Here is a 16,585-nt window from a genome sequence, read left to right as displayed (position 1 = left end):
TAACTCCTAATTTGAAGTAACACAAACAAAATTCTGGAGGAACTCAGTAAGTTAGGCAGCATCTATGGAAATAAATAAAGAGTCAACGTTTCAGGCTGAGACCTTTCTTCAGTACTTGAAAGGAAGGGGGCAGATCCCAGAATAAAAAGGTGGGAAGAGGGGAAGCAGGATAGCTAGAAGGTGATAGGTGAAGCCAGGTAGGTAGGAAAGGTAAAGGGCTGGAGAGGAAGGAATCTAATAGGAGAGGAAGATGGCCATAGGAGAAAGGGAAGGAGGGACGGATCCAGGGGGAACTGATAGGCAGGTGAAAAGAGGTAAGAGGCCAGAGTGGGGAATTGAAGGGGGCGGGGAGGAGGGCAGAAGCAGAAATCAATATCCATGCCATCAGGTGGAAGGTACCTAGACTGAAGTGCCACTTCTCCACCCTGAGGGTGGGCTCTTCTGGGCACAAGAGGAGGCCATGGACTGACATGTTAGAATGGGAATAGGAATTGAAATTAAAATGTTTGCCCACCAGGAAGTTCAGCTTTTGGCGGATGGAGCAGAGGTGCTCAACGAAGTGGTCCCCCTAATTAACGATGGGTCTCATCAATGTAGAGGAGGCCGCATCAGGAGCACCAGACACAATAAATTACCCCAGCAGATGCGCAGGTGAAGTATTGCCTCACCTGGAAGGGCTGCTTGGGCCCTGAATGGAAATGAAGGGAGGAGGTGAATGGGCAGGTGTAGTACTTTGGTCGCTTGCAGGGATAAGTGCTGGGAGGGACGAATAGACAAGGAATCATGGAGGGAGCTATCCCTTTGGAGAGCAGAGGGAGGGGGGAAGGTAAAGATGTGTTTGGTGGTAGGATCTCTTTGGAGATTGCAGAAGTTGCGGAGAATGATGTGTTGGATGCGGAAGCTTATGGGCGGTAGGTAACGATGAGAAACTATCACTTAATGCAGTGGAAAGATGTGGTGAGCATGGGTGTTCAGGAAATGGAGGAGATAGGGGTAAAGGCAGCATCAATGGTGGAGGAAGGGAAACCCCATTCTTTAAAGGAGGAGGACATCTCTAATGTCCTGGAGAGGAAAACAGCATCCTGGGAACTCATAATCTGACGTCTTATTGTTAATGCTTCACTTTAGGGTTCACTGAACCTCCATTGCCTTCCTCTAAGGCATGTACATCCTACTGTGGCTAAGAAAACAAATGTATACACTGCACTAATTTCTTCTGATTCCCAAGCTTTTTGTCATAAAGGCTGACATATTACTTGTCAATATTATTTTCCAGATACTTTGCTTTTGCCCACCTGCTTATTTTTTTTGTGCACAGCAGCAACAAAGTATCTGTTTTCTTCTTGATTTGCATCAACTGACTGGGGCAGAACTTGACTTTCCTGGGTTCTTGTCATATTTGACCATAAGATGGCGTTCCAGCCACATTCTACACCATTATCCATTTTCACTTCTGTCATTGCTTGACTCCATTTATGCCTCTGTTGATCTGCTGTCGATGCCTGCACCCATGCTTTTGTTGCTGATTGTTCTAGTACGCCTACGTGAACTCCTGTGCCCACCATCCTTATACTTGAGGTAATTTAAAATTTGCTCTTTGTGTCTAACTCGACATCAAATTTTAGTTGTTCCTTTCATCATCTTCAGGTGCTGTGCCCAGTTTGAGCTTTGACTGCCATGGCCCACACACTCCTGTTTCGGGTCAAATGGATCAATTCATTGATAATCATTTCCAGTTTTCTGGCTGCTGTCTCCATCATCATTTGCCTTTGTCTTCCAATTGCTTTCTTCCCTTCAATCTTCCCCATAATTACTGTGCATTCTAACTCCTCTTTCCTACTCACATGCCCGATGAAGTTACATTGCCTTTTCATGATCTCATACATTATTTCACTTTTTGTGTTTGCTCTGTTCATGATATCCTCGTTAGATATTTGTTTCGTTCATGATATTCTTTGCATCCTCCTTAAAAACCACATCTCTGCTGCTTCAATTTGTTTCCTCATGTTACTAGATATTGTCCAACATTCTGAGCCATATAACATAACTAGATAAATGTAACATTTCAGTACTCTGAGGCGGGTTGTCATGCCTAGTTTAGTATTAGTCAGTATACTCTTCATTCTCGTAGAGGTGTCTTTTGCCATCCTATTCCTCTTTTGATGTCCATGTCACACCTGCCATCTGATGTCACCCAGCTTCCTAAGTAGCAAAAGTACTGTACTTGTTTTATGTCTTCCCCGTTTATTCTCAGCCTGCAGATAGGATTCTCCTTCTTTTTGGATATCACCATACATTCTGTCTTTTTGCAATTCATAGACCTATTTTTGCACTTTCTTCAACAACCATATCAATTAATTTCTGTAGTTCTTCCTCCATACTTGCAATTAACACAGTGTCATCTGCATATCTGAAATTATTGATGTTTTCACCACCAACTTTGATTCCCAAGATGTCTCTTATTTTTTGTAATATTGTTTCACTGTACACATTAAATAAATCAGGGGAGAAAACACACCCTTGTCTTGCGCCTCTCTTGATTTTCGTAAACTGACTCACTTCTCCATCTATTCTTATACAGCAGCAGTTTGTCCCCAGTACAGATTTCTGATTAGGTGGAGGTCTTTTGAATCTAGATCTAGTTTTCTGTAATAGTTCAAATAACTTATTGTGCTTCACTTTATCAAATGCTTTTGTTTAGTCGATAAAACAAACAAATCTTTTTGCACTTGAATAGCTCATTCTGATAGTATCCTTAACGTCAATATTGTGTCCTGTACCTTTGTCTTTCACAAAACCACATTGTTCTTTACCTATTCCAGCTGGTAACTTACCTTTAGCTCTTGTCATCAAAATTCTTAGAAGTATCTTGGTAATATGACTCATTAAACTTATGGTCCTATGTAATTCACATTCTATTGCTGCAGGTTTCTTAGGAAGAGTGATAAATACTGATTTTTTTCATCTCTTCTGGTATTATTCCAGTCTCATAAATGTCATTGATTAAATCAGTAGGTTTTTCTATTCCATAATCTTCAAGGGCGATAATTCATCGGGACCTGTTGCCTTTCCTTTCTTCATCTTATTTATTGCATTATGAACTTCAGATTTTAAAATACTTGGACCTTCAATGTTGTTCCTTTACTCTTTGATTACTATCCCATACTGACTTTTGTTAAACAAAATTCTCAGTTTTATTTTTGGATAGCTCCATGGCTTTGTTTGTCCATTTTTCTGTGATCTCTTTCTTCATGTGGATGATTGCACTTTGTTTTCAGGTCATAATGATAACATTTTTGTCTGTACTATTTTAGGCTCCTAAAGTGGATGAAGAAGCAGATCTTTCTTGTGTGATTGAAAGTGACGAGGAGCTGGAGAATGAGATGGCCAAAGTAAGGTTGATTTAGCTTATAAAATTTAATGGCAAACTTCAGTTTGTTTGGCCAAATTCAACGATTTAGATCTGGTTTGATTCAATTTTGACAGTATTTGCATAGAAACTGAATATTGTGGCAAGAGATAATAGGGGGTAATGCCTTGCATCAAGTCATCTTTGCTGCTTCATAGACCTTTCACTATAGGTTTAAAAGTGGAGATGTTTCTTCAAGATTGGAAATAAACATTTGTTACCTACCTTGTGACTTTCTTGTGAGAATGATGTAATGGTCTTTTGGAGGTCACCTGATATAATTTTCCCACCGATGTGAGGTCATGTGATGACATGTTCACCACGGGTATATAAGGGAAGACCTCAGATGATTCAGTTAGTTTTAGTTTTTTAGTTTTCCAGCTAGAACGTTCGTCCTTGTCTCCGTTTCTGTTGCGTATTTTTTTTAATGACGCAGTTTCATTTTTAAAACGGAGTGTTACGTTCTGTTGCAAGGTACAGTAGTGCTGGACTGGCAATTTTTGCTAGATTTGTTGATGTACCTTTTTTCAGTAGTATTGGAGAGTGAAGACTTTATCGAAGTACAGGATATGAAGGATTAAGAGAAGTCGGGAATGTTCGGCAGTTTAGTAAAGGATCGACCTTATTGAGTATTCGTTGAAGAAGTAGCAACCTGCATCGAGATAACTCTTGCCAAAAGAGCAAGGAAGTTCATGAAAGGTGCTCTCTAGAAATTAAGGTCAGTTGTTTTAAGCTGTCTATTTCCTTCATCGTGAATCCTTTGGACAGAACCAGCAGGAAAGTCGCGTCTATGAAGAAATCCTTCTCCAGAGAAGTCTCTCACAATTGAATGTATAAATCTGTTGGACTTTCAAATTTACCATTTTAAGAACTGTATTTGACTTTACCGCTTTAAGAACTGTTTTCGCATTTATTGCTGTAAGAATCAGTAGTACTGAGTGACGATTTGTTGAACGGCCGCATAGCGGTTAACTTCCGGTTAAGGTTTTCGTTTGTTTTTTATTGTTTATGTTTGGTTGTTTTTTATATAACCTGACTCAAGTGATATTCATTGTTGCCGGTTAGGTAACACATTACATATGCACAACTTGGGCTTTGCTTGCATGCAGCAAGTTCTAGATAACTGGACAAGGCCTATTTCTGGAAGAGGGAAAATATTCTGCTTGGATGATTGCAACTTCAGTGGTGCTTAAGAAATCTGGTATCATTCAGGATAAAACAGCAGTCATGATTGTCAGAGCAATCCATTTCCTCGATTATTTCACCCTAATCTATTCTCTCTCAAGATCATGAGCTCGCCCTTGATTCTCTTACTTACACTATGGCAATGTATCTATCATCTTTGTGATATGGGAGGAAACTAGAGCTTCTGGAAGAAACTGAGAAGGTCTTGGAGAGAATGGCAAGCTCCACACAGAGGAAGTTACCTTTTTAGGTAGTACCAAAAAAAACTGAATGTCCAAGCAAAATGTTGTACTTACCTATTTGCTCCTACATTCTTATACATTATAATTTCAATGAATTAGACTTTGGTTTTTATTGTCACATGTACTGAGATGCAGTGGAAAGCTTGGCTTGCATACTGTTTAAAACATAACGTAGTGTATTAGATTATGAGAACACTCAGTCCTCTTTTATTGTCATTTAGAAATGCATACATGCATTAAGAAATGATACAATGTTTCTCCGGAGTGATATCACAGAAAGCAAGACATACCAAAGACTAACACTGACAGAACCACATAATTATAACCTACAGTTACAGCAGTGCAAAGCAATACCATAATTTGATAAAGAACAGACTATGCGCACAGTAAAAAAAAGTCTCAAAGTCCCGAGTCGATTGACTCCTGAGTCCCCGGTAACGGCGGCAAAAGGGAGAAACTCCCTGCCATAAACCTCCAGGCACCGTCAACTTGCCGAAACCTTGGAAGCAGCCGACCCCAGCCAACACTGAGTCCATCCGTCCAAAAACTTCGAGCTTCCGACCAGTCTCTCCGATACAGCCTCCCGAGCGCCATCCTCTGCTGAGCGCCTTCGACCTCTCCCCGACCGCTGAAACACGCAAAACCGAGGATTTCGGGGCCTTCAGCTCTGGAGATTCCAGTTACCACACAGTAGCAGTGGCAGCGAAGCAGGCATTTCAGAAGTTTTCCAGATGTTCCATTGTGCTGTCATGTCTGTCTCCATCAAATCAGAATTGTGCATGGTCCCCTACTTGACAGATAACAGATATTCGTCATCGAAGTGGCCGCGCGCGCTGCCATTGCACTGCCATCTTCTCCCCCCATTGAGGTAGGACAAGGGAAAACAACAATGCAGAATAAAGTGTAACAGCTGTAGAAAAAGTGCAGTGCAGATAAACAATGAGCAACAAAATAATGACAAAGGTAGGTTGTGAGATAATGAATCCATGTTATCATACTAGAGAATGATTTAATAGTCTTATAACAGTGGGATGAAAGCTTCCCTTGAACCTGATGGTATGTGCTTTCAGGCTTTTGTATCTTCTACCCAATTGTAGAGGGGGAAAAATGAGAATGTCCAGGGTGGGTAGAGTGTTTGATGATGCTAGCTATATTACTGAGGCAGCGAAAAGTATAGAAAGAGTCCATAGATTGGAGGTTTGTTTCCGAAATGTACTAAGCTGTATCCACAACTCTGCTGTTTCTTGCCATGATGTGCAGGGCAGTTGCCATACCAAGCTGTGATGCATCCAGATAGCATGCTTTTTATGGTGTATCAACAAAAATTGGTAAAGGTTGACAGGGACATGCCAAATTTCTTTAGCCTCGAGGAATTGTGGTTGGACCAGGAGAGGCTATTGGTGATGTTCACTCCCGTGAACTTGAAGTTCACAACCCTCTTAATGTCCAAAATATTGATGTACATAGGAGCATTATGTCTTTCTGTGTGTCTTCTCTGCTTGCATTAGTATATTAAAAATTGTTTTATTATTATTAATGTCAGAGAAAGTAAACAAATGGTTGAAGCACAGTTTTGTTGCATTGTCCTATTTGTCAGTATTGGTGAAATTTGTAAACCTGCTCGTTGCCTGCCTTTACACAATACTAATAGTTAGCTTATACAACCAAAATCTTTTGACTCTTAGATCTCAGTAATTGGTAATTTATCTTGAGAGTAGGCTATTTAAGTATGCTGAGAGAAAAATGTTTTTGATAAAAATTACAATTCAGAGAGTTCAAAATGATTCATTTGAAGTGCCCACTAGATGGCTCCCCTTTAATAGCTATGCACAAACTGTAACTGCAATGCAGAACTAATTTTCCCTGGGCGTTTTTGCAGTTGTTTTTGGTTGAACGGGTAGCCAGGTAAACCCATTAGTGTAGTTTGGATTTAATATGGCATCATCCCCCAAAATAATGAGAAAATCTTCAGTATTCTTCTTAACAGAACTCTGAGGAATCAGTTATTGATTTCATTCAAAACCAAGATGAGCAGATTTTTGGGTATTAATAAAATCAATATTTACAGATATAGGGAAGATGAATGGAAGTTTGGTTAAAGATCATGATCTTTTTGAATGGTAAAGAAGACTCAATGGTGCAAATTGCTTTATTTACACTCCTATTTCTTATGTTTTCTTTAAGAAAGATCAGGTGACTGAAAAACTATCCAGTCACTGGCAAATCTTACATTTGTTGCCTATCCTAAATTTCCTTTTAATCAAGTGGCTTTGCTAGATATCTGAATAGTTAAGAAACAATCAAACTGATGTGAGTCTAGAGCTACATGAAGGGCAATTAAGGATGGAAAATTTATTTCCTAAATGACATTAATGAACCAGATAGATTTTTATGATCATCCAGTAGTTTAACCATCACTAGTCGGTGTTTGGCAGTCAGCATGAACCTGGTACGACAAAGGACCTTTTTCTGTGCTGTATGACCATAAATATTAATACCAGACTTCATTAAAATTGAGTTTTATTTAATTAATAAAACTCAATTTTAATACAGGTTCAATCTTTGCGGATGCAGGTTAACCACCGATTTTCCGGCACCTTGGTTCCTGAACTTTGCCGGATTAACACTTTTGCTGGATTAGAAGAGCAATAATAATGGCAAAGATGGATTGTAGAAGCTTAAAAAGGATTATTAATCACTGTTACCATCAGGTAGGAGGTGCAGAAGCCTGAAGGCACACATTCAGTGATTCAGGAACAGCTCTGCCATCCGATTCCTAAATGGACATTGAAACTTTGGACACTACCTCACTTTTTAAAAAATATACAGTATTTTTTAAAAAATCTATTCAAAATACGTAATTGATTTACTTGTTTAATTATTATTATGTTTTTTTTTCTCTCTGCTAGATAATGTATTGCATTGAACTACTACTGCTAATTTAACTAATTTCATGTCACATTATAAACCGGATTCTGATTCCTGTGGGATCTTCATCTTCTGTTGCTCATGCTTTCATAGGTGTATATCATAGTTTCATCTGCATTACACATCTGCTCAGTACTGAGGTTTTTGTCAGCTATGAGCTTTGCAAGTTCATCCACATACTCGGTAGCTCCTTCATGATTTGCAGACCATTGTTCTTGACACACTTTATGCATGGAAATTCCATGGTGGTGCTTAAACCTTTTGAAGCCATCCTTCACTATAGTCACGTGCATGTTCTAATTTAAGTTCTTTATGGAACAACTTAGCTTGGTTCATTATCATACTGCCCGAAAAGTCAACTCCATCACTCTAATGCCGGCAAAAGCAATCATCACTTGATCATACTCAGTGCTCTTACCAACACTCACAGATTTTCCAATGCTCTTCTGCTTTACTGGATCACTGTTTGCATCGAATTGCAATTTTTTTCTTCCCTTGGATTGATATGGACTGATGTTTATGTTTGACATCACCACTGGTACTTGCACTTATCTTACAAGCCATTGTTAAATTTCTGGAAAATTGCTGGTCAACCTGTACTAAATATTTCAAGTCACAGCTGGAAAAACAAAATGGATTTAACAACCTTTTAAACAAGCACCCACTTTGGGAAGAAGAGGGAGGAAGAGAGAGGAAAAAAGGTCGATTCGTAGTATGGTGCAAGCCAAGAATGGGTATAATGTACAAAGTTGATGATACTGTGAATAGGAGGATAACACCAAGACCAAACAGTTAAGTCTTCTCTGAGCTCAGGGACAAGGCAATTTAAGGCATGACCATCAAAAATGTAGGATTAATTACATATGCACATGAGACTAACATCAGGGAGTGCTGTCTTTAGAGTGTTGTTGCTCAAAGGGAAGATAGCACAGTGATTGGGAAGGTCAGTGTTTCAATACATTTAAAGTGAGGCGTCAAGAGAACATTTCGGGAGTGCAGTGTTATGCCTTTCACTGGAACGGGGCTGCACGAGGACGTACCCAATCAAATGAACGGCTTCCAGACTGTTCGGGCTGACTGGAAATGCACTGAGAGCGGTAAGCGTAAAGGAGTTGGGTGCTTACTGTTCTGGTTAACAACAGATGGTGCAATCCGGGTCATATTACGATCAAGGAACGTGTTTGTAGACCGGATATTGAACTTTTTACTGTTGGACTTCGGCCACATTCCACCGAGATACAACACTGGGTGGCACTGGAGGTCGTTCCTGCCTGTGGCCATTGAACTTGCAGCTCCTCCCGTGAAGGGTCAGACACCCTGAGCCAACAGGCTGGTCCTGGACTTATTTCCATCTGGCATAGTTTGCATTTGTTGTTTGATTGTTTGTGGCTTTTGTGTTGCTATATTTATGCTCTATTCTTGGTTGGTGCGGCTGTAACGAAACCCAATTTCCCTCAGGATCAATAAAGTATATCTACGTATCTATCTATCTATCTAAAATCAAGGCCTTGTCAGGAGTGATGATTCCAATACTGAATACATGGCACAGCTGTTAGCATTTGATAGCATATATATGCCTCTTGCCTAGAATGTAGTTTGAAAATTGCATTCTAGATGTAGTAGCAGATTGTCATACTGTTTTGTTTCACAAAGTGTAGAATGAATTTTGTGCTATTTAGTATTTCAAAGTATGCCTTTTCTGTTATCTTGCCTTCAGCTGTCTAGGCGAGATGGAATTTGTCAAAATCTATGTCCTTTGTCCTACTGTTTGACAGTCAGCTAAACTGAAATCTTCAAAGGTTAAACAATTGAGCTGAGATGATACAAGATAGTATTCACAGTATTGTTTTTTAAAAATTCCACCTTGATCTTGTTGAAATAGTCACAGAATCTTAAAGCTGCCTTCACATCTGTAACCTGTTCTCTCTGGTGAACATATACTAAACAATTTATTGTCCTTTCAAAAAATGGAGACCCAAAACTAATATTTTCCACATGTTTCAGTGACTGCAGTTTATTTCATCAATGTTTATGAGCTATTGCCTTATAGAAATGCAAGTGCATTCTTTTCCTGAATTGGTGTTTCCATGATAGTTTTATTATTTGAAAGCTTTAAAAGTTGGTGACATTTTAAAGTGTTTTATAGGTAATGGAAGTTATATGCTACTGCCCAAGTAATGTAAATGTTGTTCCCTAAAGGTGTGGATACTTAAGATTTTGTTTAAGAAAAACAAAAATGTCTTTTTCAGATGTTCAAATTACAGTCATGTTTTGGTGTAAGGACAAAGTCAGTAACAGTGTTACAGGTCGTGGCAGGGTTGCATATTTGGCTTTGTAGACATATATCACGTGGTGGCACACATCATTAGAAATATCCTGTGGCTTCTAGAGCTAGTTAAACCTAGCTCGCTGCTCCATATTTTTATTAGACCTTTAATATAGTTCAATTAAAGATGGCACCAGTAACTGGCGACTTTGCGTGTGCCCTCCCAAGCAAACTACCCTCTCCACTATCCTATACCCGAGAAACCCTTCTAAACCTCCAATTTAGCAAGATCAAGATCAACAACACCCTGGCGAAGCTACTGACCCAGCAGGAGACCACCGCGCCAGAACTGGTTCTTAAACTCCGGACCGCACCTGGACCCGACCAACGAGGCCCAGCACGTTCCTGGAGACCCGCGGTCTGCTACCATGCTAGAGCGCTTGAACACACGGCCCATTCAGACCAGCACCTCTCTGGAGCAGACGACCAAACAGAAGTGACGGCGGAGACCTCGAGGTGCCCCAGACACTTCCCTGGAGTGACCACCATAAAGCCCCGTTGGTGGCCATCCACAGCTGCCGGAAGTGAGGCCTCCGCTGCTGACCTCGGAAATCGAGCCTGAGGCTCGGCTGGAGCGGAGGCCTCCGCAACCGTGACTCAGTTTACGGACTTGTTTCAGCCAGGAGCCTGGCCCTCTGGGATTAAGTGTCAGCTTCGGGGCCCAACCCAATCGACAGCCCGGGCCCCTGGCAGCGGAGCCTCCCCCGTTACTCGGCCCGGCCCGGAGCGCACGACAACGCAACCTGCCGATCGATTCCCACGGGACGCGTCCACCTACCTCAAAGAGCTGACAACAACACACTGCATCGATGGAAACCTGGAAAGATGCACTACTTACGAAGAAGCTTGGGAAAAGAGCTGGGCTGCTGGTCAGATTGAAGCTGAGGGGCTTCAGGGTCCCTATGCCCACCATCCTACTAGCTAATGTGCAAGCCATAGAGAACAAGGTGGATGATCTTAAAGGGAGACTCACCTATTGCAGGGAGATGCAGAACTGCTGTGTATTCTGTTTCACCGAGACTTGGCTCTCCCCTGCCACCCCCACCTGTCCCATCCAACCGGAGGGATTTTTGATTCATCGGATGGTCTGCACGGCGTCTTCGGGCAAGACGAGGGGAGGTGGTGTCTCCCTACTGATCAACACTGCATGGTGCTCGGACGCAGTGGCACTGACGGGCTCCTGCAGCCCGGACCTGGAACACCTGCCGGTGAAGTGTCATCCCTACTATCTGCCATGGGAATTCACCTCGGTCATACTGACAGTGGCCTACATTCCCCCCCCAGGCGGATGTGGAGTGTGCTCTGAACATACTGTATGCCAACATCATTGAACTTGAGACCAGGTATCCGGAGGCTTTGCTCATTACAGCTGGGGACTTTAACCAGGCCAGTCTCAGAAAGGCGCTGCCAAAATTATACCCACATGTCTCCTGCCCCACTAAAGGCCCAAATATACTTGACCACTGCTACACAGCAGTCAAAGATGCCTACCATTCCATCCCACGACCTCACTTCGGAAAATCGGACCGTCTGGCCGTACTGCTCCTCCCAGCTTACAAACAGAAACTGAAGCAGGAGATCATGGTATCAAAAGTAGGGTCGCGTTGGACAGAGGAAACTGATGAGGTCCTCCGTGACTGCTTTGAATCGGTGGACTGGTTAGTATTCAAGGACTCGGCAGCTAACCTCGATGAGTATGCCTGAGCTGTCACGGACTTTATTTGGAAATGCGCGGAGGACTGTGTGTCTCACAAGACGATCCGGGTATTCCCTAACTGGAAACCTTGGATGAATTATGAGGTCAAGTCCCTTTTAAAGGCTAGAGCTGCGGCTTTTAGGTCCGAGGATACCAGTCGCTACACGGAATCCAGGTGTGAACTCCGGAAAGCCATTAAGGGCGCCAAGAGGCAATATCGAGCCAAGTTGGAAGCCCAGGCTAACCAAAGGGATGCCAGTAGACTATGGCAGGGTCTAAATGAGATCACTGGGCACAAAGAAAAGGCTGGGAATATCAATAACTGTGGCGCTTCTCTTCCTGATGAACTTAACGTATTCTATGCAAGTTTTGAACAGAAGAGAAGCGTCCCGCTCCCTCCGGATGAACCGGACCCGGTGGCATCGAGATTCATCGTCACCGAGGAGGATGTTAGAAGGGCCTTCCTGAAGATAAACCCAAGGAAGGCGACGGGCCCAGATGGCGTCCCAGGACGGGTTCTCCGGGCCTGTGCAAGTGAGCTAGCTGGAGTGTTTGCTGACATCTTTAACTGCTCCTTGATTCAGTCTAAGATCCCCTCGTGTTTTAAAAAGGCAACGATAATCCCAGTGCCGAAGAAGAGCAAGGTGGCATGCCTGAATGACTATCGACCTGTGGCTCTGACATCAATTGCTATGAAGTGCTTCAGAGATTGGTTATGGCGCACATCAACCACAGCCTACCGGTCAACCTCGACGCTTTGCAATTCATCTACCAGAGCAACAGGTCAACGGCAGATGCCATCTCTCTGGCCCTACATTCCTCCTTAGAACACCTGGAGAATAAAGATGCATATGTAAGGCTCCTTTTCATTGACTACAGCTCTGCCTTTAATACCATCATTCCAAATAAACTGATTCCTAAGCTCCGGAACCTGAGCCTTAGCACTCAGATCTGCAGCTGGATCTTCAGCTTCCTTACAGACAGGACCCAGGCTGTAAAAATAGGCGACACGCTCTCCTCTACAATCACTCTGAGCACCGGTGCCCCACAAGTCTGTGTACGCAACCCCCTGCTGTACTCACTGTACACCTATGATTGTGTAGCCAAGTTTCCATCAAACTCAATATATAAGTTTGCTGATGACACAACGATTATAGGCCGTATCTCGGATAATGATGAGTTTGAGTACAGAGAGGAAATTAGGAACCTGGTGGCATGGTGCGAAGACAATAACCTATCCCTCAACGTCAGCAAGACAAAGGAATTGGTTGTTGACTTCAGAAGGAGTAACGGACCGCACGACCCAATTTACCTCGGTGGTACGCAAGTGGAACAGGTCAAAAGCTTTAAGTTCCTCGGGGTCAATATCACAAGTGACCTGACTTGGTCCAACCAAGCAGAGTTCACTGCCAAGAAGGCCCACCAGCGCCTTTACTTCCTAAGAAAACTAAAGAGATTTGGCCTGTCCCCTGAAACCCTCACTAATTTTTATAGATGCACCGTAGAGAGCATTCTTCTGGGACGCATCACAACCTGGTATGGAAGACCGAAAGAAGCTGCAGAAGATCGTGAACGCAGCGCAGCACATCACACAAACCAATCTTCCGTCTGTGGACTCACCTTACACCGCACGCTGTCGGAGCAGTGCGTGCTGCCAGGATAATCAAGGACACGACCCACCCAGCCAACAGACTTTTTGTCCCTCTTCCCTCCGGAAGAAGGTTCAGGAGCTTGAGGACTCGTACAGCCAGATTTGGGAACATCTTCTTTCCAACTGTGATAAGACTGCTGAACGGATCCTGACCCGGATCTGGGCCGTACCCTCCAAATATCCGGACCTGCCTCTCGGTTTTTTTGCACTACCTTACTTCCCATTTTTCTATTTTTTATTTATGATTTATAATTTAAAATTTTAATATTTAATAATTTTAACAATTTTTAATATTTTTAATATTTAATATTTGTAATCCAGGGAGTGGGAAGCGCAGAATCAAATATCGCTGTGATGATTGTATGTTCTAGTACCAATTGTTTGGCGACAATAAAATATAAAGGACTTATCTAAATGGTGATGCCATAATTAGTGGCTTCACCCATTATGGAACTTGTCACAATGGTGCTAAAATTTTACAGGAACTTATTATTTGTGTCTTTGGTAAGGCATCAAAACTGAATCTGTTTTGAGCGCAGTGTTGCTTTTGTAAAGAACCACAGGAAGACTGTTGTCCGATTTCATATTTCCTATTAATGAACACTGTTCCAATAGCCCCTTTTTCATGTGTTTAGCAATAACTGCACACAAAAGAAATTTAGATTGAATCTTTGCAGCCATCTTGTATGTTGGTGGGATTACAATCCTGTTTAATATGAGGTCTGAGTCTCTCCCTAGCTTAAAACAAATCTATTGAACAAGAATATAAGCTGATAGTACATATGTGTTAAATTGTTTTAGTCCTATTTAGAATGTGGAAAAGTCCAGCCAAAAAAGCCAAGTGTTCACTGTTCATTTCCCTCCATAGACGGTGGCTGACTTGCCGAGTTTGTTCAGCAGCTCATTTTGTTTTGCAAAGGAATTATATTCAGTTTCACTCAAGTTCTGTATGGAGCTGTCATATCGTGTTAATGCTTGCGGAAAACCCTACGAAACTAAAAAATGTTTTAATATCATTGAAAGAAGCAGTGAGCTAAATTACAAGTTACTGCTTTGATGCTGACTATTTGTGGGAAGATTAATTTACCAGAACTTATCATTACTTGAAAGAAATATTAAATTGAATTGTTTGCATTTTCTGGTCATCTAATAGATACTGCAAGATCTGGACAGCTCTGAAATGGATTCTGAAGAATCCTTAAGTTTACTTGACAAGACTACATCAGAGCAGTCTTTTGGAGCGGAGGATGAGGGAGATGAAAGGATCAAGGAAGAAGAGGAGAAATGGGGTAAATTTGGTTACAAAGGCTAGTTTTTCCATAATGCATTTCCCAACAATATTTCAACTTTTATCAAAACATGAAACTATTTAAATATATTTTTAGATAAGGGCTTATAGTAAATGTACAGTACAACTACCATCTTCTACAATCAAAATAGTTTTGGGAAGTATTAAGTTATATGACTGACCTCTTTTTGTTCAATTTAGATGCTGCAATACCAGAACCAAATGCAAAACAGATCAAATGTCTGAAAACTTACTTTGGACATTCTAATTTTAAACCGTAAGTCTTAAATTTACAAGACTTTTGATGAGAGCCAATATTGTAGTTTCATGAAATTTGCACATATGAATAGAAATGTCTGTGATGAGCAGAGTTAACATCGCCTGAAAGGTTAACTTTGTTACTCTTGTCATGTGTCTTATTTGCCCTGCTGAGTGTTTCCAGGATTTTCTATTTTTCAGATTTGTAACATTAGAACTTTTTAAAATTTTGGTAAAATGTACACATAAACTACTTTCAGTCATCTTGGCAAAGGGATAATGAATAAAATATTCCACCAAGATAAGTTCAATTAATTTAAATTCTATGCTTCTTGTTTTGTCTTTGGTCAAACCAAATGCTCTTAGGGGAGCAAATTGTGATTGAAAGGCAACATAAATGTAAGTCCTTTGGATCTGCATCAGGTTATTTTACAGTCTGGGGAATATTTTAGTATGATTTATGGTGGTATTTCTGTAATTTTTTTCCAATCAAATGTTCCAAAATTGCTCCTCTCTGTGATGAACATGTATCTTTATATTGGCAACACACACAAAATGCTGGAGGAACTCAGTAGATCATGCAGCATCTATGGAAATGAATAAACGTCGACTATACTCTTTTCCATAGATGCAGCCTGGCTGCTGAGTTCCTCCAGCATTTTGTGTGTGTGGTTTCATTTCCAGCAGCTGCAAATTTTCTCTTGTTTGTGATTGGGCTCTTTACATTGGCAGCCTGCTCAACTACATGTTAAGGTAACAGTCACCTTTTGTTTTTCCTATTTCAACCCATTCTCATATTAATTGTTGAAAATGCACTTCTAACCAGATTTAATATATTTGGATCATAGTCCTGGATATGGCATCATGTAAGACTATATAAGATGGGAGCAGAATTAAGCCACTTGGCCCATTGAGTGTTCTGTTATTTTATCGTGGCTGATCTATTTTCCCTCTTAACCCTATTCTGCATTCTCCCTGTAACACTACCCACCCTTACTAAAAAAAAAGAACCTGTCACCCTGCGCCTTAAACACACACCCAATGACCTGGCCTCCACAGCCACTTGTGGCAACGAATTCCACAGATTCACCACCCTCTGGCTAAAGAAATTGCTCCTCATCTCTGTACTAAAAGGACACCCCTCTTTTCTGAGGCTCTACCCTCTGGTCCTAGACTCCTTTACTGTAGGTAACATCCTCTCCATATGAATTCTGTCTAGGCCTTTCAACATTCAAACGGTTTCAATGAGATTTTCCCCCTCATTTAACTAAATTCCAGTAAGTTTAGGCCCAGAGCCATCAAACACTTCTCATATGATAACTCTTTCATTGCTGGAATTAATCTTGTGAACCTCCTCTGAATCTTCTCTGATGTGAGCACATCCTTTCTTAGATAAGGAGCCCCAAACTGCTCACAATACTCCAAGTGCAGTCTTTATAAAGTCTCAGCGTTACATACTTGCTTCAGTTCTCTCGAAATTAATACTAACATTGCATTTGCCGTCCTCACCATGGACTCAACCTGCAAGTTAACCTTTAGGGGATCCTGACACGAGGACTCCTAATTCACTTTGGACTGTTTAGAAAATTATCTGTATCTTTG

The 16,585-nt window shown here is 41.4% G+C and overlaps 1 protein-coding gene across 4 annotated transcripts in view; it reads left to right on the top strand.

Annotated features, from left to right (window-relative positions):
• Positions 1-16,585, top strand: part of wrn (WRN RecQ like helicase) — a 161,537-nt gene that overhangs the window by 29,430 nt on the left and 115,522 nt on the right. For all 4 annotated transcript variants that reach the window (XM_072256371.1, XM_072256372.1, XM_072256370.1 and 1 more), the window contains 3 exons: positions 3,315-3,392; positions 14,591-14,726; positions 14,927-15,002. In XM_072256371.1, the coding sequence (XP_072112472.1) occupies positions 3,315-3,392; positions 14,591-14,726; positions 14,927-15,002 (290 nt within the window). The remainder of the gene's footprint in view (positions 1-3,314; positions 3,393-14,590; positions 14,727-14,926; positions 15,003-16,585) is intronic.

The sequence above is a fragment of the Mobula birostris genome, chromosome 4 (genome assembly GCF_030028105.1).
Source record: "Mobula birostris isolate sMobBir1 chromosome 4, sMobBir1.hap1, whole genome shotgun sequence".
In the NCBI taxonomy this organism is placed as follows: Eukaryota; Metazoa; Chordata; class Chondrichthyes; order Myliobatiformes; family Myliobatidae; genus Mobula; species Mobula birostris.
The sequence above is the reverse complement of the archived record's forward strand: the minus strand, read 5'-3'. Positions and strand labels throughout refer to the sequence as shown.